General features: G+C 45.8%; 1 protein-coding gene across 3 annotated transcripts in view; it reads left to right on the plus strand.

The window, feature by feature from the left end:
- Nucleotides 1-22,323, plus strand: part of GCC2 (GRIP and coiled-coil domain containing 2) — a 200,106-nt gene that overhangs the window by 37,663 nt on the left and 140,120 nt on the right. For all 3 annotated transcript variants that reach the window (XM_033948644.1, XM_033948642.1, XM_033948643.1), the window contains exons 4-6: nucleotides 145-212; nucleotides 9,711-9,815; nucleotides 10,352-12,853. In XM_033948644.1, the coding sequence (XP_033804535.1) occupies nucleotides 145-212; nucleotides 9,711-9,815; nucleotides 10,352-12,853 (2,675 nt within the window). The remainder of the gene's footprint in view (nucleotides 1-144; nucleotides 213-9,710; nucleotides 9,816-10,351; nucleotides 12,854-22,323) is intronic.

Here is a 22,323-nt window from a genome sequence, read left to right on the forward strand (position 1 = left end):
ACTGTTAATCTTTTTGTACTGTTGAAATGTATTTTTGTTTTGACATGGTTTGGGGTCATGATAAAATTGTAGCCATATTCCTACTATGCATTATACAGGGTTTTTCAGTATGACAGTTTTGACTTGAAATCATTTCTGTTTCAGAATTAGAAAAAGAGATTAAGGAACTCAAATCAAAACCAACTATTGAGGCAAATGAAGATATTATTCAGGTAAGAAAATATCTATAGAAACTAGTGCAGCCCGATTCAGGAAAAAAAATTTCGATTTGATTCGATTCAGCCTATTGAATTGGTTTTACGATTCGATTTTCCTGGCCAGTTGGGTGTTTTTTTTTAAACATCCTGGTGGGTTTATTTTATAGCCTCTTCACCCCCTTTGCCTTCTCCTAACCATACTGGCGCTGTGATGTAAACAAACAAAAAAGACTTTTCCTCTCTCTTAAATCCTAGCTTACGTTTGCGGTCTAACACCAGCTCTGGCAGGATACACGTTTCAAATCTGACATATTATAATCACAAAATGGAAAATAAAATTAGTTTTTCTACCTTTTGTTGTCTGGTCATTATTCAAATCTTGTTGGTCCCAGGTTCTGGTTGTCTTCTGATATCTTGCTTGCTAGGGTCTCCTTCTTCTTTCTCCGTGCTAACCATCCATCTGCCATCTCTGTCCTCCCCTTCTGTTTCCCTTCCCTCCCCCTGAGGTCTGGCATCTTTCTTTTTTTTTCATCTCCATCCACAGATCCACCTTTTCTTAACTATCCTTTCATCCAGCATCTCTCCCTCCTTACCCACCAACCCAAGGTCCACCATCTCTCCCTTTCTTTTCCCAACTACCCTCCTATCCAGTATCTCTATCCCCCCTCCACACCATCCCTTTCTGTTCCTTCCCTCCCTGTATCCCATTGTCCATCATCTCTCTCCCTCTCCTCTATTTTTAAACCCATAATTTCTTCCCCCAAAGTCCGGCATATGCACGTCTCTTTGAACCCCCTTCCCTCCCTCCCTCCCTCCATGTACTTCTACACCAGGGCCCCCCCTCCTATGAAGGCCTGCACCTCCTCCTGAAGGCCTGCACCTCCCCCTGAAGGCCTGTCCCCCCTTGAAGGTCTGTCCCCCCCTTAAAGGCTTGTCCCCCCTGAAGGCCTATGCCACCATCCCTGGCCTGTCTCCGCTTTGAAGGCCTGTCCCCCCTTGAACGCTTGTCCCCCCCCCCCCCCCTAAAAGCCTATGCCACCATCTCTGGCCTGTCCCCCCCTTGAAGGCTTTTCCTCCCTTAAAGGCCTGTCCCCCCCCCCCCTTAAAGGCCTATCCCCCCCCCCCCTTGAAGGCCTGCACCCCCCAAGGCCTATCCCACCCCTCACTCTGAAGGACTGTGCACCCTCCCATGAAGGCCTCCGTGTTCCCCCTGGCCTCCCCGCATCATTTACCTTCTAGTTGCAGCCTGCACAGAAGATGGAGGAGTTGTGAACACAGAACATAAATATTTGTTACACAATTCAGCCTTATTTTTATCAGCTTCTACATATTCCTCCCCTTCACCTTTGAGTCTCACAATGCTACTTTTGCACTTCTTCCTATCACTAATATGCCTAAAAAATATCTCCTTGTTTTACAGTGTCAGCTATTTTTTCTTCCATTTGCATTTTGCTTTCCTGACTACTCAACCAGTCTCTCCAGATATTTTATCCTGTCTTCTTTTTTCTGCGATCTTTTGTAGTTTATGAAAGCTAATCTTTTTCCTTACCTTCTCGGCTACTATTGAGAACCAAAGCGGTCTTCTTTTCCTCTTACTTTCCATACAAAATGGTTTGTTGCCCTTACAATAGCTGCTTTCACTTTTGCCCACAAGCAGGCATGATATTCTCACATGTGGGGTGACGTAGTCTACGGAGCCCCGATGCGGACAGCATTTCAAGCAAACTTGATTGAAGATTCAAGTTTGCTGGCTGCACCACGCATGTGTGCCTCCCGCTCCACCAGAGGGCACATCCCCTCCTCGTGGTCTCCAGTTCATATATCTAGCAAAGAAGCCAACCCCGGGGAGGTGGGCGGGTTGTGAGAATATATGCCTGCTGTCCCTGGATAACACCTGTTACGGTAAGTAACTGTGCTTTATCCCAGGACAAGCAGGCATGATATTCTCACATGTGGGTGACCTCCAAGCTAACTGTCAAGGGATGGAGGGAGGTTGGCAATTTAGGAAAATATGTTACGTAAGACCGATTGGCCGAACCGGCCATCGCTCCTGGACAGTGTATCCAGGCAGTAGTGTGAGGTGAAAGTATGAACCGAAGACCACGTGGCAGCCTTGCAGATATCCTCGATAGGTGTGGACCTGAGGAAAGCTATCGAAGCTGCCATCGCTCGGACCTTATGTCCCGTAACTCGACCGTGCAGCGCGAGACCAGCCTGAGCGTAGCAGAAGGAAATACAAGCAGCTAACCAGTTGGATAGGGTGCGCTTGGAAACCGGGCGCCCCAACTTGTTGGGGTCGAAGGACAGAAACAACTGGGGGGCCGTCCGATGAGACTGGGTGCGTTGGAGGTAGAAGGCCAACGCCCGCTTGCAGTCGAGAGTGTGAAGCGCCACCTCTCCGGGATGAGAGTGGGGCTTGGGGAAGAACACAGGCAGAACAATGGACTGGTTGAGATGAAAATCAGACACCACCTTAGGCAAAAACTTAGGGTGAGTGCGGAGGACCACCTTGTCATGGTGGAATACCGTGAAAGGTGGGTCCGCCACCAAGGCCTGCAGCTCGCTAACCCTTCGAGCAGAAGTGAGGGCGAGTAGAAAGATCACTTTCCAGGTGAGAAATTTAAGATGACACTTATCCATAGGCTCAAATGGAGGTTTCATCAGTTGAGCTAGAACCACATTGAGATCCCAAACCACCGGAGGCGGTTTGAGGGGAGGATGAACATTCAGGAGCCCCTTCATGAAACGGGAGACTAAGGGATGGAGTGAAAGAGCCTTCCCTTCCAGGGCCTGATGAAAGGCAGCGATGGCGCTGAGATGGACTCGAATGGAATTGGTCTTCAGGCCAGAGTGAGATAAATGGAGTAAATACTCCAGGACCAAGGACACGGGGACCGACACCGGGTCCTGGCTGTGAGAAGAGCACCAGGACGAGAATCTAGTCCACTTCTGAGAATAGCAGAGTTTAGTCGAGACCTTCCGAGAAGCCTCCAACACTTCCCTGACCGACTGGGATACCGGGAAGGAAGTCAAGGGGAAAGAAACCAAGCAGTCAGATGAAGAGACTGAAGATTGGGATGTAACAGTGAACCCCGACTCTGAGATAGCAGAGAGGGAAAGACGGGCAGAAGTAGAGGTTCCCTGATACTGAGTTGAAGTAGCAGGGAGAACCAAGGCTGGCGGGGCCATCGAGGAGCGATCAGGATCAGAGTGGCCCTCAGAGATTTTAGATGGACCAGCGTCCTCAGAATCAGAGGAAACGGCGGGAATGCATAGAGGAACTTTCCCTCCCAATCTAGGAGGAAGGCATCGGCCTCGAGACGGTCCGGAGAGTATATCCTTGAACAGAAGAGAGGCAGTTTTTGATTGTCGGGGGAGGCGAACAGGTCTACCTGGGGGGTCCCCCACGTGTCGAACACTTGTCGCAGCACCTGAGAGTGCAGGGACCACTCGTGTGGCTGGAGGAGGCGGCTGAGCCTGTCCGCTAGGCAGTTTTGTTCCCCTTGGATGTAAACCGCTCGAAGGGAGATGTTTTGGGAGATTGCCCACTCTCAGAGCCGTAAGGTCTCCTGGCAGAGGGGCCAAGACCCCGTCCCTCCTTGCTTGTTTACGTAGTACATCGCCACCTGGTTGTCCGTGCGGATGAGGACCACCCGGTCGTGAAGTAGGTGCTGAAAGGCCACCGCGGCGAGGTAAATGGCCCGAAGCTCCAGCACGTTGATGTGGCAGTGACGGTCCTTTGTGGTCCATAGGCCTTGTGTGTGTAGACCGTCTACATGAGCCCCCCAAGCGTACTCCGACAAGTCCGTGGTTAGGACCTTGTGGTGTGGCGGAGCGAGAAAGAGCAAACCCTTGGAAAGATTCGAAGAGTCGGCCCACCAACGGAGCGATCTTTGCAAGGAAGGAGTCACTGTCACGTGGCGGTAGATCGGGTCCCGATCCTGTCGCCATTGTGATGCCAAGGTCCATTGTGGTAACCGCAGATGGAGGCGGGCAAACGGGGTAACGTGGACTGTGGAGGCCATATGGCCGAGGAGCGTCATCATTTGTCGTGCCGAGACGGTAGTCGATCTCGAGACTTGTCGGCTCAGATTTACCAATGCCTCCCGACGCTGAGGAGGGAGGAAGGAACGCTGACGGACCGTGTCCAACACGGCCCCGATGAATTGTAAGGACTGAGAGGGGCATAGCTGGGATTTTGGGAAGTTTACCTCGAACCCCAGACGCTGAAGCGCAGTAATAGTCTGTTGGGTCGCTGAGATAACCCCTCCCTGGTCGAGGCTTTGATCAACCAATCGTCCAGATAGGGGAATACCTGTAGACCCTGGGAGCGCAAGGTTGCCGCGACTACTATGAGGCACTTCGTGAAGACTCGGGGGGACGAGGACAGGCCGAAGGGGAGGTCCCGATATTGCTGGTGGAGGTCCCCCACCTGGAAGCGCAGGAACCTGCGGCAAGCAGGGTGCACCGAGACATGGGTGTAGGCCTCCTTCAGATCGAGGGAGCAGAGCCAATCGCCTTCACTGATCAAGGGGTAAAGGATCGGAAGGGAAAGCATCCGAAATTTTTCCCGTACCAGAAACTTGTTCAGGCGCCTTAGGTCCAGGATCGGGCGCAGGTCTCCCGTCTTCTTCGGTACCAGGAAGTAGCGGGAGTAAAATCCTTGGCCCCTTTGATTTTGGGGGACCAACTCCACCGTCCGCAGGCGGAGGAGGTCCTGTGCCTCAGAGAGGAGGAAGGGCAACTGCGCTCGATTTGGAGGACACGCACTTGGTGGGCTGTCGGGGGTATCTCCCGAAAGTTGAGCGAGTACCCTGATGAGATCACACCAAGGACCCATGAGTCTGACGTGATGGCTTTCCAGCGAGGGTAGTAGGCTTGAAGGCGGCCCCCGATGGGGAGGGGGTCGGGTGGAAGTGCGGAGGGGGCCCGCCCCCGTCTGCTCATTACGTCAAAAGGACGGAGATGGCTTTGCCGACACCGTGGGCTGTGACTTTGGTGGAGCCCTAGAGTGAGCCTGGGGGCGTCGCGGCGGTGGTCGTGAGAAGGTCGGTGTGGACTTCTGGGGGTAGCGTCGAGGTAATCCCCGGAAGGGGCGAGGGGTCTGTGGCTTAGGCTTCTGTCGGACAAGGGACGCGAATGAGCGTTCGTGTTCAGACAGCCGTTTCGTAGCGGCTTCGATGGTGTCGTCAAAGAGTTCCTTCCCGACGCAGGGGAGGTTGGCTAGTCGATCTTGTAGGTTGGAGTCCATATCGATGAGTCGTAGCCATGCCAGCCGGCGCATGGCCACTGAGAAGGCTGCGACCCTGGAAGATAGCTCAAAGCCGTCGTAGGCGGCGTGGAACAAGTGTAGCCTGAGGTTGGAAAAATCCTCGAGGAGGAGGCTGAACTCTGTCTGGCGAGGGGTGGGTAAGCTCTCCGAGAAGGAGGTGAGCCGCCCAATGAGGTGCTTCAAGTAGGAGGAAAAAGTGAAGGTGTAGTTCAGGACTCTGTTGGTCATCATAGAGTTCTGGTACAACCAGCGTCCGAATTTGTCCAGTGTCCGGCCTTCGCGTCCAGGGGGGACCGCCGCGGACACCCTCAAGGGGTGAGCTTTTTTTAGAGATGATTCCACCAGTAGGGATTGATGGGACAACTGTGGTTACTCAAACCCCGGGTGAGGTACCGTCCGGTACTTAGACTCCATTTTGGATGGGACCGCCGTCACCATGTAAGGAGTCTCGAGGTTCCTGATAAGGGTCTGCCCGAGTACCGGGTTCAGTGGCAGCCGCAGGGACTCTCGGGGCGGGGAAGGCATATCCAGTTCCGCCAGGTACTCCTTGGAGTACCTTGAGTCAGATTGCAGGTCCAAGTCAAGGGCACGTCCCATGTCCTGGACGAACCTCGTGAAGGATGGTCGATGGGGTCCCGTGGCCCCTTGCGGGGACGGTGACCGGGACCGCCGTTTGGCTGAGAAGGAAGGAGAAGCCTCCCTCGAATAGCGGGGCTCTCGTTCGGATCCTCGGTCCGATACCGGAGACGTGCTGTGAAAGCGCTCCGGGGTCGAGGACCTGCGTCGCCTCGAGGAGCCCCTCGGGGACGACGCCGGGGTTCTGGGGACCGACCGGTGCCTGGTCGGGGATCCCTCCCCGGACTCCCTCGGCGAAAGCCTAGGGCCTCGGGCCGGAGCTCCGGACCGAGGGGGAGTCAATAGGAGCTGTGGGTTGGTAAGAGACAGCTCGGTGACCCTTAGCGGCTCCCCCGATCGAGTCTAGGGGGTGCGCCCTCGTACCGGAGGGGAGCTCCGGGCTTTCTTAGAGAGGGGTCTCGATTTTCGTTTTGAATGCCTCGAATGCTTCGAATGCCTCGGGGAGGAATCCGAGGAAGAGGAGAGGCGACGAGAACGGCGCGGTTTTCCTCGAGGGGTCTCGGCGTGTTGCTCAGGCTGGTCCGGCACATGCGAGGTCGAGGCCGAGGCCGGTTGAAGGTGAGCTATGGCAGCGGAAAGCTCCGTTGTGATCATCGCTCGGAGCAGGTCCTGGAATACGGGCACGGAAAGCATCGAGGGCATGTCCAAGGCCGCTGTGCTCTCCACCGGGGGCGATCTCGCTTTGGAGCATTCCCGAGGGGTGGAGACACGTCCGAGGTCTTCGGGGTTTTTACAGGGGCCGTGGGTAAAGAGTTTCCACCCTGTGTGGCCGTTGTCCCCGAGGTTGGCTTCTTTGACGATGTGGAACCTGAGGAAGGAAGAGGGGAGTTACCCGGGGCCGAGGACTTATGAGAGCTCAAGGTCTTCGAAGTCGAGTCCCGAGGTGGGGCCGATGTACTCGAGGCCGAGATCGAGGCCGGGGCCGATCTCGAGGCCAGGTCGAGGGTGGATCAGTAGCAAATAGCTCTGCCATACGGGCCCATCGGCGGCGGAGCGCCCGCTGTTGAAAAGTTGCACACCGGGGTCAAGTTTCCGTTGGATGGTCGGCCCCCAGGCAAAGGATGCACCAGCGATGCGGGTCTGTGAGAGATAGAAGACGCTCGCACCCGGTGCACTTTTTAAAGCCCGTAATGGGCCGGGACATTCAGGCGGCCAATCAGGCCTTGCGGTCGCGGCGATCCGGGAGCCCCCGGATCGCGAGAAAAAGGCGCGAAGAGCGTGATGAGCAGGAAAGAAAAAAAAAAAAAAAGAAGAAATTTTTGTTATGCACAGCGACTTTTACGGAGGAAGAAAAAAGAAATAAATCGCGGTGCAAAGAAGGCACTAGGGCAGCGCTAAGAAAAAACGTGTCTTCTTAGCACAGCGGAAAAAATCGAACTGGAGACCACGAGGAGGGGATGCGCCCTCTGGTGGAGCAGGAGGCACACATGCGTGGTGCAGCCAGCAAACTTGAATCTTCAATCAAGTTTGCTTGAAATGCTGTCCGCATTGGGGCTCCGTAGATGACGTCACCCCACATGTGAGAATATCATGCCTGCTTGTCCTGGGATAAAAAGTTAAAAGTCAGAGATGGATGTAGGAGAGGAAGTGAAGAAGGGAAGAGGCAGATAAGACTGAAGACCCTGGAAAGAAAATTAAGAAAAGACAGAAGAAAGCAGAAACTGGAAACTAGGATAAACATGAATACAATGGCCAGACAACAAAGGTAGAAAAAAAAGAATTTTATTTTTAATTTCATGAACAGAAAATGCAGTTTTACTGTAAGTTTTCACTACTTTCTTTTTATTTTCTAAAGTGTAGAGTGGTGTTTCTCTTTCTCTGGTATTGAACTGCATATGGCTCTTGAGGTTTAAGTTTGATTATTTTTTTTTTTTTTTACATTTATTTAAGTTTGTGATTGCTTGTAGTTGCATTTTCCTATGTAGGGGCCTTGTTGTGAATATGTTAGCTTTGGGATAGACGCATCACAGATATTAGTATTATGTTTAGTGACTTACAAGATAGCTGATTGGGAGGGAGGGTGAGCATTCTTTATAGATTGGTTGACCATGATAACCCAAATTTCTAACCTTGGTTTATATTTGAGTCAACCTTTTCTCCCCCTTTTTAGAGGGAGAAAAGGATAACCTCTGTTTATATTCGGATCGGTTTATATTCAAGCATATATGGTGTCTGCTAAGATTTTTTTTTTGTTGAATTGTAAGTTTTTTGATAAATAAAAATTAGGACTGCATTTTGATTAAAATTTGAAATTGTGACTAATTGCGCAAATAAAACAATTTTTGAGAAAGCAGGCTAGTTGGCTTGATTGAATGGGACTAGGGGCTAGAGGAGAAGGTAGGCTGGTTGGCTTACCTGGGCAGGACTAGGGATTGGGAGATGGAAGATTTTAAGGGAGGAAGGAGTTGATAGGATAGGAGGAATGACTGGTATGTAAGAACATAAGAGTTGCAACACTAAGGGCTCCTTTTAATAAGCTGCGTTAGGGCTTTAACGCGTGGAATAGCGCGCGCTAAATTGTCGCCCGCGCTAGACCTTAACGCCAGCATTGAGCTAGCATTAGTTCTAGCCGCGTAGCGCTAAAAATGCTAACGTAGCTTAGTAAAAGGAGCCCTAAGATACACTGTAGGTTCATCAAGCCAGTCCAGGTCACAAGTTCCTAACAAGATCCCAAAAGAGTAAAACAGATTTCATTATGCTGCTTATCCTGAAAAAAGCAATGGATTTTCCCCAAGTCCATTTTAATAATAGTGAGAATGGACTTTTCTTTTAGGAAATTATCCAAACTTTTTAAAAAATCCTGCTAAGCTAACCGTTTTCACCACATTATCTGGCAGTTAATGCCAGAGTTTAATTACATGTTGAGTGAAGAAATATTTTCTCCAATTTGTTTTAAATTTACTACTTTGTGGCTTCATTGCATGCCCCCAAGTCCTAATATTTTTTGGAAAGAGTAAACAAGCGATTCACAGCTATCCATTCCACTTCAGTCAGTATTTTATAGATCTCTGCCATATCTCCCTCAGCCAACTCTTTTCCAAGCTGAAGAGCCTTAGCTGCTTTAGCCTTTGCTCATAGAGAAGTTGTCCTATCTCCTTTATCATTTTTGTTACCCTTCTCTTAACTTTTCTAATTCCGTTATTATTATTATTTTTTTTTTTTTTGAGATGTGGTGACCAGAATTGCACACAGTAATGATGAACAGGTTTAAAGAGACTTGATGATGATAGACACATAAAAAGACTGGTAATGAGAACATTGGGGAGGGGAGAGAGGGATAGAGAGAGAGGCTGGGTGATGACAGGATGGGGGGAGGAGAGAGTGATAGTGAGGCTAGGTGGAACAGCTGAAACTGCTGGCTGTATACTTCTGCCAGTAGCCTGCTGATGGCATTGGGCCCAATTTACAGAGCTTTTTTTTTTTTTTTGTTGCCTTGGACATGAGCTTAGTAAATCAGACTGCAAAGTAGCTGCTGTAGACCTCCGAAGAGATCCTCTCAACCCCACCCCAGGGAGGAAGGGGGGGGGGGCAAGTCTTAGCCACTGACCACCTAGGTTTGGGGCTGGTTCTTAAATCCTAAGAAAATAACTATTGTCTTATTTCAGGCACTCACTGAAAGACTGGATAATGCTCTTTTGGAAAAAGCAGAGGCCCAGCATCAGTTCCTGGCTTTGAAAAAAGAAAATGCTAAAGAAAACCAACACGCAGAGGTGTTTATTACACTGTTTGTTTTCTTTGTCTTGGTTATTGTAAAGTGCCATTCCTGTGTTAGATGGCGTCAACCAAACTGCAGATTATCCTACATTGTACTAATATACACATGCTCCAGTTGGATATACATATGTTTGCCAAGCCCTGTTATCTGGTTCCTAGTGCATATTTGTATATCATTAGGCAGCTTGGCAATAAATTGATCCTTAAGTATCTCTTCTCCACATATCCAAACAGAATTTATTGTATAAATTATTGACTTCAGTACAACAAACAGTTGGCTTATATATTGGAGGAGGGTAAGATCAGGGAGTTATTCTGTAGGGCTTTTCTTTATTTTTATTGTAAAAATTTTCCAGAAAAAAACAAAGTAAAACAAAACCTAAACTATTGTGCATGTTCTGAATTCCAAGGCAACCTACAGGAATACTGTTTATTCTCCAGTTTCATACAGTTTAAGATAAATGCTCTATTTTAAGGTCATTTACTTGTCTAGAAATCTATATATTTATCAGTGGTATCTTTATCTTTTTAGGATGTCATTGCAAGTACTGACGAGCTTCAGAAACAGTGGGAAAAATCTAATGCTGATAGTCTCAAAGAAATTGAACATTTTAAAAATGAATTAGTCATGGCTCAAGCCAACCACCAGGAAGATGTAACTCGACTTCAGAAAGAGCTGCATGAGTCCATCATGAAACAAGCAGACCTGACCGATGTGCTGAGAATAAAAGATGATCTGGAAGATAAAATCCAAAGGCTTCAAGAGGAACTTCAGCAAATCAAGCCTGCTTATGAGAAGGAGATTTCACATTTGACCAAGAAATTGGAAGATGTTATGGAGGAGAATCAGCACAAAGTCACAAGTTTGCAAGAATCCCAGAAATCAAACTCTGAACGTTATCATGATGAAATTAGTAACCTTCATCAGGAACTTTTGAAACTGAAGTCTGCACATCAGGAAGAATTGTCAAACTTGATGAATGAGCTTGAAACCTCAGCAAAAGAATATGAACAGCAGAGAAACCAGAAAGACCAGCAAATGCAGAATTTAACTGAGCAGTTCTTGGCAAGAGAAAAATACCTTCAGGAAGAGCTAAATAGAAACACAGAAAAGTATGAATGTGAATTGAAACAGCTCCGAGAGTATGTAGAGACCAATAAAGAAAATCTTAAAGATTCTACAGAGGGACAGGGAGACTCCTCCGAGGAACAGTCAAAAGTAGATGAAGAGGTTAAGTGTTTAGAATATGTCTTGAAAGAATTGGAATCTAAGCATAGTATTTTAAAAGATGAACTAATATATACAAATAATGTTAAGATAAAGCTAGAGACTGAAATACAACAGTTGAAGGATGAGTATTTTCATGAACGGGAAGATTCAGAGTTTAAAATTAATGAATTACAGCTTGCTAAGGAAGATTATGCTTGTGTAATTGAAAAATTAAAAGTGGAGTTTCAGAATGCAAAGGACCAATGTGAGGCAATGTTGAAGCAACATAGTTTGCAAATTGAGGTTTTGGAAGGCAAGCATAAAAAGGAGATTTCAGATCTGAATGAGGCATTGAGATCAGCCTCTGAAAAAGAGAAGTCTGCATCCATTTCAAAACTACAGCTTCTTCAAGTGCAATGTGAAAAGCTCTTGCAAGAAAAAGAAAATGCTGTTTCTAGTTATGAGAGCTTAAAGGAAACAATGGTGACACTACAGGCGGAACTAGGGGAGTCTGCTGGAAAGATCAGCCAGGAATTTGCAGCCATGAAGCAGCAGCAAGCAGCTGATGTTCAGGAACTGCAGCAGAAGCTCAGAGTTGCTTATAATGAAAAAGATGTGCTTCTCGAAACCGTGAATAGACTTCAGACAGAGGTGGAAGTATTTTTGGCAAAACAAGAGGAGTACGAGGAGCTGAAGCAAGCAATGAATAACCTCCAGAAGAAAAATGAGGAGGTGATGACTTTGTTGTACCAGAAGGACACTGCCATTAATGAACTTGAAGAAAAGATGAATAGGGTTGTTTTAGAGAGAGATGATTTGCTAATCCAAATAAAGTCCTCTGGGGAAGAAAGCAATAACCTCCATGAGGTATGTGAAAAGGAGCAAGCCAGGATTTTGGAACTTCAACACAAAACAGAAGAACTTGACAAACACAATTGTGAACTGAAGCAGAATGTAGAGGAACTAATGGTAAAGCTGAAAGACAGTAAAGCAGAAAAGGACCAGAGGAGCCAGAAATTAGAAGATCTTGAGAAGCAAATTGAGGTTTTGATGCAGGAGAAAGAAAAAATGCTGAATGAAGCAAAATCTCTTCAAAATGAAATGGCAAAACTACATGAAGAAAAGACAGTCATTAACAGTGACTTGGAAAGGTTTACATGTGAACGAGAAAGCTGGCTGGTGTTTAAGGAACAAGCAGAGGATCTGGAAAAGAAATTAAAGATAGTAACTGAAGAAAAATGCCAATTAAGTAAACTATTTGAAAGTGACCAGCAGCAAAACTTACTTGTAAAAGCTCAGCTCAGTAGCATGCTAGAAGAGATGGGGAACAAATCTGATGAAGGAGATCAGGAACACAATGTGTTAAGTATCCTGAAAGCTATACATATTTCCATAAAGCAAATGAAAGAGGAAACCCAAAGGATGGTTTCACAGGGTGATAAGGCAGTTCTTAATATGCAGAAGGAGATGATGAGTCTTCAAGAGGAACATGAGGCTCAGTGTGCTGAGTTTAGGACTTTGGTGGAAGATCATGTCCGAGAAAAAGTCCTGTTGAGAGAGGAGTTGGCAGCAGTTGTGTTGGAGAAAGAGGCTCTTCAGGGAGACCTGCTGGAGATGAAGAATGCAAATGACAAAACCCAACTAGAAAATCAAGATCTTTTGACACGCATTGAAGAGCTTTCTGAAAAACTTGAGCACCATGAAACATGTACAGAACAGCTGCCGGAGAAATTCTCTGCAGAACTTTATGAAAATCTAATGCGTCAGCTAGAAGACAAGGAATCTGAATTGTGTAATCTGAAAACAGAATTCATGGCGTTCAAGGTCAGATTTCTATTTATTTTTGTGGTACATGTACAGGCTTTAACCTTCATGTAGAGTTGATATATCTGTATGTTGTAAATTTTTCTACCTATTTTTATGTATTTATCCCCAGACTGGTTGTGTAAAGAGGGTAAACACTTCTTCCTCCGTATTCACGGGGGTTAGGTGCAGAGCCTGCCCGCGAATAGGGAAAAATCGCAAATAAGTTTTTGGGCCGGCTCTGACCCACCCCCGCCTCCCTCCTGTGTCCCCAGACCTTACCTGGTGGTCTAGCGGTGATGCGGGGCAGGAGCGATATTCCTACGCTCCTGCCCCGTGCAGAGCCGTCATCAAAATGGCTTCCGTGAGTTCCCATTGTAGTCTCGAGACTACAACGGAACTCAGGGCAGCCATTTTGATGATGGCTCTGCATGGGGCAGGAGTGTAGGAAATTCGCTCCTGCTCCGCGTCACCGCTAGACCACCAGGTAAGGTCCAGGGAGGTTCAGGCAGCCTGCAAATAGATGAAAATTAGAAGAAACTTAGAAGAAAAAAATTCACGAATAATCAAATTTGCAAATAGGAAAACCGTGAATAGTGATGGAGAGCTGTACTTGGGTGTCTGTTCTCTTCAGAAAAGATCCCTGCAGCTCAACCCAAGTCGCCTGAAACTTTTTGATAAAAATTATTTATTTTATTTACACACAATGATCCTGAATTCAAACACTCAGCTAATTTTAGTTGTGATTTGTAAATTGGCAGAAATTAGTCCATGAGAAATTTTGGTCAGCTGGGAACAGTGATGGATTCTAACTGCAGCAAAACTTACTGGGTCTGAGGCAGAATAAAGTGTGTCTAGATTTTATTGGAGAAGTGTATGCTTATGTGAAAAGTTAAAAAGGCACAAGACTGAAGCCTGTTATACAAGGGCACTACATATCTTCACTCTAAGTCAATACACATTTTCATTCAATTCTCTGTGCCTTTATATAAATATTCATACACACCAGAGACCTCAGAAACCACTCTACCGCCTAATATATGGTTTTTCTTAGCAGAGAGATTTAGGTGTTAAATCCTCATAGGTCTAGGTTATTGTATTTTTCTTATTTTTTTCATCATTTATACTTTATAAATAGTTTTAAATAGCTTTTAAATAATTTTTAAATAAGTTTTTACTTATCTCAATAATTGTGGATCTTTTAATGCTTATAAACAGTTTAAGCGGCTGGGGTTTATAAGCATTAAAAGATCCACTCCCATCTCCCAGATCCCTCCACAACTTACTTTTAAAGCCTGGTGGTCTAGTAGTGAAGCAGGGCAAGAGTGATCTTCCTATGCGAGACTAGTAGGAATTTATGGCAGCCATTTATGTTTGCGGCTCTGCATGGGGCAGGAGCATAGGAAGATTGCTCCTGGCTTGCTTTACCTCTAGACCACAAGACTGTAAAAAGTAAGTTGTGGAGAGGTGCGGGAGGTAGGAAGGAGGTGGGGGTGGGCAGAGTTAGCTCTAAAGTTATTCACGATTTTGTTGGTATTCACAGGCCGGCCTTGTCTCTAACACCTGCGAATATGGAGGGATGAGTGTAGTCCACAGGCTTACCGTCAGCTGATCACGGCAGGGGAATCCCTGATCGGCTGAATTGGCAGAACTTCCCGAAGCCCCTGTTTCGGGGAGTCCTGCTAACTCAGCTGAACTGGCAGGGAGATCCGTGATTCCTCTATCCCTCCCTCCCTCACACCCATTGATCCCTCCATTTAGATTTTTAATTTTGCCATTTTTGGGGGGGGGCTATCTTTGGAGGGGGGCTGGGAGGATTGGTGGATGGGAAGGAGGGAGAGAGGAATCATTCCCCTTCTAATTCCCTACTTGAGCAGAGTACATAGGTTCACCTTTTTGTCCTGTGTGTCTGCCATAGGTAGGTTGTAAGCTCTATAGGGTAGGGACTGACTCTTGCGTGTTTAATGTTCAATGCTGCGTTCATCTCGTAATGCTATAGAAATAAGTTGTTTATGTTGATCCCCCTGCCAGTTCAGCTGATCGCGGCAGGGAATCCCCAATCAGCTGAGCCGGCAGGATTCCTCATAACCCCAGTTTCGGGAAGTTCTGCCGGCTTAGCTGATCGGGGATTCCCCTGCCATGATCAGATGATGCCAAAATTAAAAATCTAAATAGTCCACGGCTTGCCATTTCTGATAGGGTAGTACAATTGGAAGATGTAGGACAATTGGGTATGACAATTAGTACAAAGACAGTAGATAGGAAGATCCTACCAATTGTCATATCCTACGAATTGTCTTCCTACCAATTGTAGGAATCCCCCAGAATCAGCCCCTTAATCAATGCGCACAGCTGATTTTCATATACAACTTAATTGTTTAACCAGCCTAATTGGCACTGATAATTGGCATTTAACACCTATAAGTGATGGTAATTGGCACTAATTAGATATTATGTTCATAACTTGGTAGGCACATTCTATAAAGTGCTGCACATCAGTTCTAGTGCATGAATCTGAAAAGAGGGAGTGAGCAGAGGAGGAGCATGGGCATTTCAAAAATTTGTGCACATTGTTACACTGATGTGCACAAGTGTTAGTCGCAAGTATTTGGGTCTGGTTTTTCCTTGGACTAAACGAGTGCGCCTACAAGTTATGACATGCACTGGCACTTAGCACAGTTCTATCAGGTGCATGTACCTTTTATATAATCGTGCTAAGTGCCATTCTAGTTGGCGCCAATTTTGGGGGGTTCCATTTATAGAATATGGCCCTACCTGCTCAGAAGGTGATGTAAATGTGTGTATAGTCTACAAGTGAACTCCCTTTTAAAAATTACATGGGTAAGTTGCAACTCTGTCCCTGCTTTGCCCCATTTATCTTCCCAGGAATGCCTACACATGGCAATCATACAAGAGCATACTCTTATCAGACAATATACTTAAACATGCATATAATACAAAGTAATCTTATCAAAAGCCTTTCTTCATTTGTAAAACAACTTTTACATAAAACCTTTATGTAAAATTATCCCAGGACAATCAGGCAGCATATTCTCACATGTGGGTGATGTCATCCATGGATCCCTGGTACAGACAGTTTTAAAAGTGCACTGCCACTGTAAGAACTGCCCACATTGCGAATGCGTGAGTGCCTTCCTGCCTGACACAGACTCACAGTACCTCAGTTCTTATTTTTCTCGGAGCTAAGAAGTCGTGTTTTTGAACACAAGAATTTAAAGTTCGCAAACTAAAAGTTCCCGCCTGACGCAGGCTCATGGTACCTCAGTTCTTAGTTTTCCGCAGAGTTAAGTCGTTGTATTTTGCCTTCCCGCTCATGTGTTATTCTTGTTTTCTTTTCCTTTTAATTTTGAAGTTTACTTAACTAAAAAAAAAAGAAGTGAGGAAAGTTTTTTTTTCCTTTCTTTCGCCTTGCGGGCTTCGCCTGATGAAGCCTTTTCTTTTCTTCAGCCATTGAGTTTGATTTGGTTGAGGCGCTCTTTCCATCGATGTTCCAGCCTTTAACAGGTTTTAAGACATGCTGCAGGTGCCAAAGGCAAATTTCCATTACTGACCCCACCCCCCACCCCCAGTTGGTGCTTGCAGTGCCTTGTCCCAGATCACTGTGTAGAATCTTGTGCTCGGTGTTACTACCCTACAGAAACGTTCCATCAAGAGATGGAAACTTTAGCAAGAAAAATAGTTTGGCACTCGCATGGATACAGAAGACATCACAACCTTCGACGTTGAAGACATTGATACTGGCATCGGACGACATCGTTTTGTCTGGTAAGCCAGCTAAGAAGCCACCAGCTTCCCAACAGGTGTTGCAGATCACCCTTTCATCGAATCCCTTGATGCTGACCAAGCGACGACCTCTCTTGCACTTTGCCTCTCCATCGAGGTATGCATCCTCTTTGAGGTCACCCTCTCCGAGGCAAGATGCGGCACCAATGGTACCGGCAGAAAGGCCTAAAGTGACGGTGCTTTAATTTTGTGAAAAGCTCGATGCACTTTTCCAAGTGAGTGATATGTTTTAATGCCTATCCCCGACATTCACTCCTTCAGTACCAACCCAGCCTGAGCATAAGGCCACCAGGTCCTGCGGTACCTACACTGGCTCTCCAGAGTGGCATCAATGTTCCATGCCCAAGCATAGGCCATCTCATTGTAGGTCCAGCTCTCCATTGAGGCACCGCTCCAGTTCATTGAGGCATCGTCACTCTACCTCCTCATCTCGACGTTCCAAGTCTAGTTAGCATCATTCCTCTTCAGGAGCTTCAAAAAGAAAACATTGTTCTTCCTCATGATCTTCAAAGCGTAAAAGAGTGTTATCCTCATCATTGGATCGACACCTGACTTGATGGCACCATCGATCTTCTCGATGCACTCTTTCACCAAAACCCTTTTATGACTCTGACTTTCAGTCTGATTCAGCTGAAGACTTACCTGAGTCTACAACAGAGGCTTATGATACTACCTCAGAAAACTCTCCACAAAAATCTAAATCTCCTACTGCGAGACTTTCTTTTACCAAATTTATTTGCCAGTTGGGCAAAGAGCTACCAGTCAAGCTAGAAGCTGATTCTGCCTACAGTGCTGAATACTTGGAGGCCTTAGATCATGACAAGCCTCCTAAAGAACTTCTCAGACTACCTTTGCAGGATATATTCAAAGAGACTCTTCACAATAACTGAGAAATGCCCCTAACCATTACAGTGGCTCCTAGAAAATTGGACACACTGTATATAAAATAATTTCTTCTCTAGGTTTTGACAAACCACAGCTTCAGCACCAGTCCCTAGTGGTAGAGTTAACTTTGAAAAAATCTACTCCATCGAAAATCTATGCCTCATTGCCACCAGAGCGTGGCAATGGACAAATTTGGGCATCACCTGTACCAAAATTCCATGTTAGTGAATAGAGTTCTAAATTATAATTTCTATATTTCCTGCTATATAAAGCAACTTGTTGAGAAATTGCCTTCTTTTGATAGATACATTCCTCCACAACATTTGCAGGAATTTCTTCATATCCCTTGCATCCTTGCCCTAGCTAGAAGATATATAGCAAGATCTGCTTATGATGCATTTGAATTATCTTCCAGAGCATCAGCTATGTCAGTAGCAATGAGATGTATTGCATGGCTACGAGTCTCAGATATGGACATCAATCTTTAGGACAGATTAGCGAACATTCCCTTTTTGGGAGTTGAGCTGTTTGGTGACTCTATTGAAAATGCCACACAAAAGCTTACTGATCATGAAAAATATTGGGATGCTTTGGTTAAATCCAAGCCTAAGCCTTCAACTTCTAAATCTTTTAAGCCTTCTTCATATCAAAGGCATTTTTATTCAAAACCAGCTTCTGTTCCTAGACCGCAGCAGAAAAAGCAAAAACAACAGCGCCCTCAGAAATCTCAATCAGCTTCTCCTCAAAAGCCTGCTCAGTCTTTTTTACGGGCTTCTAGAGAGCATAGCTGCTGTTCCTATTTCTCAGCCTCTTTCTTAAGCAATTGGAGGTTGGCTCCAGCTGTATTATGCCCATTGGGAACTGATAACCACAGACCTCTGGATGTTAAAAGTCATTCGAAAGGGATACTCTCTTCACTTCATCAGTATGCCTCCAGATCATCCACCAAGAGTCTTCTTTCAACCTTCAGCAAAAGTCCCTTCTTCGGGAGATTGAATCCCTCCCTCCTTCTCAATGCTATAGAGGAGGTTCCACCTGTACATGGAAAATGGGGATTTTACTCCTGGTATTTTCTCATCCCAAAGAAGACGGGAGGTCTGTATCCAATCTTAGACCTCAGGGGCCTCAACAGGTTTCTAGTGAAGGAAAAGTTTTGGATGTTGTCCCTGGCAACTTTATATCCCCTCTTAGATTACAATAACTAGCTATACTCTCTAGAACTCATAGAGGCTTATACTCACATTCCAGTGAATCTGACCTCCAGGAAATTCCTAAGATTTCAGGTGGCACAGCACCATTATCAATACAAGGTTCTGCCCTTTGGCCTTGCATCCTCTTTCAGAGTATTCACCAAGTGCCTGGTGGTAGTGGTAGGGGCATTGCAGAATCAGGGACTCTAGGTGTTTCCCTATCTGGATGATTGGCTGATCAAAGATCCAACCTCTCAAAGGGTGATTGCAGTAACTTGCTTAACAATTCTCTTCCTTCAGCAGTTGGGTTTTGAAATCAATTTTCCCAAATCCCAATTTCAGCCCTCTCAAAATCTGCAATTTATCGGAGCTCTGCTAGACACCATTGATCTCAGAGTTTTTCTCCCTCAACAAAGACTAGAAAATTTGATTTAGCTTTGCACTCAGACTTCTCACCTGCCATCACTCTTGGCCAGGAAAATGATAGTACTACTGGGTCACATGGCTTCCATGGTGCATGTTACTCCATATATCTAGATTTCCAAAAAGCCTTTGACAAGGTGCCCCATGAATGCCTACTCCAGAAACTGAAGAACCATGGGGTGGAAGGAGACAGATGGATCAGAAACTGGTTGGCGAGTAGGAAACAGAGGGTAGGAGTGAAGGGCCACTACTCGGACTGGAGGAGGGTCACGAGTGGGGTCCCGCAGGGCTCGGTGCTCGGGCCGCTGCTATTTAATATATTCATAAATGATCTAGAAACAGGGACGAAGTGCGAAATAATAAAATTTGCAGACGACACCAAACTATTTAGTGGAGCTCGGACTAAAGAGGACTGCGAAGAATTGCAAAGGGACTTGAACAAACTAGGGGAATGGGCGACGAGATGGCAGATGAAGTTCAACGTTGAGAAATGTATACATGTGGGAAACAGAAACCCGTGGTACAACTATATGATGGGAGGGATGTTATTAAATGAGAGTACCCAAGAAAGGGACTTGGGGGTAATGGTGGACATGACAATGAAGCCGACGGCACAGTGCACAGCGGCCGCTAAGAAGGCAAACAGAATGCTAGGCATAATCAAGAAGGGTATTACCACCAGAACAAAAAAGTTATCCTGCCATTGTATCGGGCGATGGTGCGTCCACATCTGGAGTACTGCGTATTGGTCACTGTACCTTATGAAGGACATGGTGTTACTCAAGAGGGGTCAGAGGAGAGCGATGCGTCTGATAAAGGGAATGGAAAACCTTTCATACATCGAGAGATTGGAGAAACTGGGTCTCTTTTCCTTGGAGAAGAGGAGACTTAGAGGGGATATGATAGAGACTTATAAGATCATGAAGGGCATAGAGAGAGTAGAGAGGGACAGATTCTTCAAACTTTCGAATAATAAAAGAACAAGAGGGCATTCAGAAAAGTTGAAAGGGGACAGATTCAAAACGAATGCTAGGAAGTTCTTCTTTACCCAACGTGTGGTGGACACCTGGAATGCTCTTCCAGAGAGCGTAATAGGGCAGAGTACGGTCCTGGGGTTCAAGAAAGGATTGGACAATTTCTTGCTGGAAAAGGGGTTAGAGGGGTATAGATAAAGAATTACTGCACAGGTCCTGGACCTGTTGGGCCGCCGCGTGAGCGGACTGCTGGGCACGATGGACCTCAGGTCTGACCCAGCAGAGGCATTGCTTATGCTCTTATGTTCATTAGCGACTTTTCATCTCAGGACGTCTCAATGGACTCTTGCATCTCAGTGGTTTCAAGCTCTCGACCCACTATCTCGACACATTACCATCACTCCTTCACTCTGACAGTCTCTGTAGTGGTGAATAAACTCTTCCAATCCAGAGGGTTGTTCCACACACCTCCACATCAGAAAGTTCTGCCAATGGACTCGTCCACCTAGGCTTGGGGGAGCTCATCTGGACGGTCTTCACACTAAAGGTCACTGGTCTGCCCAGGACCGCCTTTGCCATATCAATCTGTTGGAACTCCAAGCGATCTACAATGCTCTCAAAGCTTTTCAGCACATTGTTGCCAACCACGTCCTTCTTTACTGCATGGACAATCAGGTCGCAATGTATTACATAAACAAGTAAGGCGGCATGGACTCTCTCCGTCTTTGTCAGGAGGCCCAAAAGATTTGGACCTGGGCGATTGCTCACAACATATTCCTGAAAGCAATATACATTCAAGGAGAAAAGAATTCTTGCAGACAAACTCGGCAGGTTTCTTCAGCCACACGAGTGGACGCTCATCTCTTCAGTTCTGCATCACATCTTGGCTCAATGGAGGACTTGTTTGTGTCCCCCCTCAACCACAAGCTGCCCCAGTTTTTTGCTTCAGGCAGTACTCCCCAATGGCTAGAAGCGGATGCTTTTCTACTGGATTGGACGCATAAGCTTTTCTATGTGTTTCCTCCAATCCTCTCATCTTCAAGACACTTAACATGCTGAAATGGGAGGAGGCCACCATGATTCTCATAGCTCCTCAGTGGCCCAGACAATCCTGGTTTTCCTTTCTACTTCAACTCAGTACCAAGGAACTGTAGAAGGATTTATGGTTCACTTAGCAGTAATATAAACACGTTATATCTCTGTTAAGTGGTCTAGAGAAAACCATAACCTCTTATTCAAGTCCAAATATCATGGTCTAATTATACGACACAAAACCCAGGCTAATGAGAAATATCTTTATTATGAAAATAGAAAAATATAATTCACAAGCCAGCTGCAGAATCTAAATATTGTTCAAAATATCTAATTACACAAATGAAACTCAGTACATGATTATCACAATCTAATGGTTAGACAATTAAGTAAAACTTCTTGTTAAACACACACTATTCCTTATAATAATAATCCCTGATTAACAAATGATTATATTATCACCCAGGTAACTTTTCAACCCTTTACCTTTATCAATAGATTCCTATCTAATTCCCAAGCTAATAAAAGTAATTTCCGTATGCTCACCCTTAATTAGCCTCTCCGGCACAATTAGGTGGAAGAGAAAACTTTGTGTCAGCTGGAAGACGTCAGGAATACCGTTGTAAAAGTTACACGTGTTGAAAATCCTTGATGAGGCTATAAATCATCAGCAATAAGTTCCGTTTATCTGTGCTAAGTTCAGAACAGTTTTTAAATGTCCGAATTTCTATCTCTTAGGCAGAGAATCACACGAGGTAACTTACAGGTCTAATTATTGAAAGAAAAAGTTTACAATTAGAACATCTGTGAGCAGATCTGAGCTTCCCCGGACCTTATCACAGACTAACTAATTATTAATTAATTAGCACCTTTCTTTTCTTGAATCTCATCAGATGACTTCCTCGGACCAATCCAGAAACAGAACTTGATGAATAGCCTTTCTGTATAAAGTATCATATATGCTGGAAGACCCAGGGCCGTTAGACAGATAAGAACAGAATAATTTCTTCAAGATTCACACTGTCCCATTATTAAAGCACAGATGAATGCCCTTGAATAGCAACATTCGGGTACATCCCCATAATGCATCATTCTTCTTACTTCTTGCAAAATTCATGCTGGAAAGTTGCTTGCAGAGAGATTCTTGAAACAATGGTTCAGGCTTGGTGACATCATAGAGTCC

This window comes from Geotrypetes seraphini, chromosome 6 (genome assembly GCF_902459505.1).
Source record: "Geotrypetes seraphini chromosome 6, aGeoSer1.1, whole genome shotgun sequence".
Taxonomy (NCBI): domain Eukaryota; kingdom Metazoa; phylum Chordata; class Amphibia; order Gymnophiona; family Dermophiidae; genus Geotrypetes; species Geotrypetes seraphini.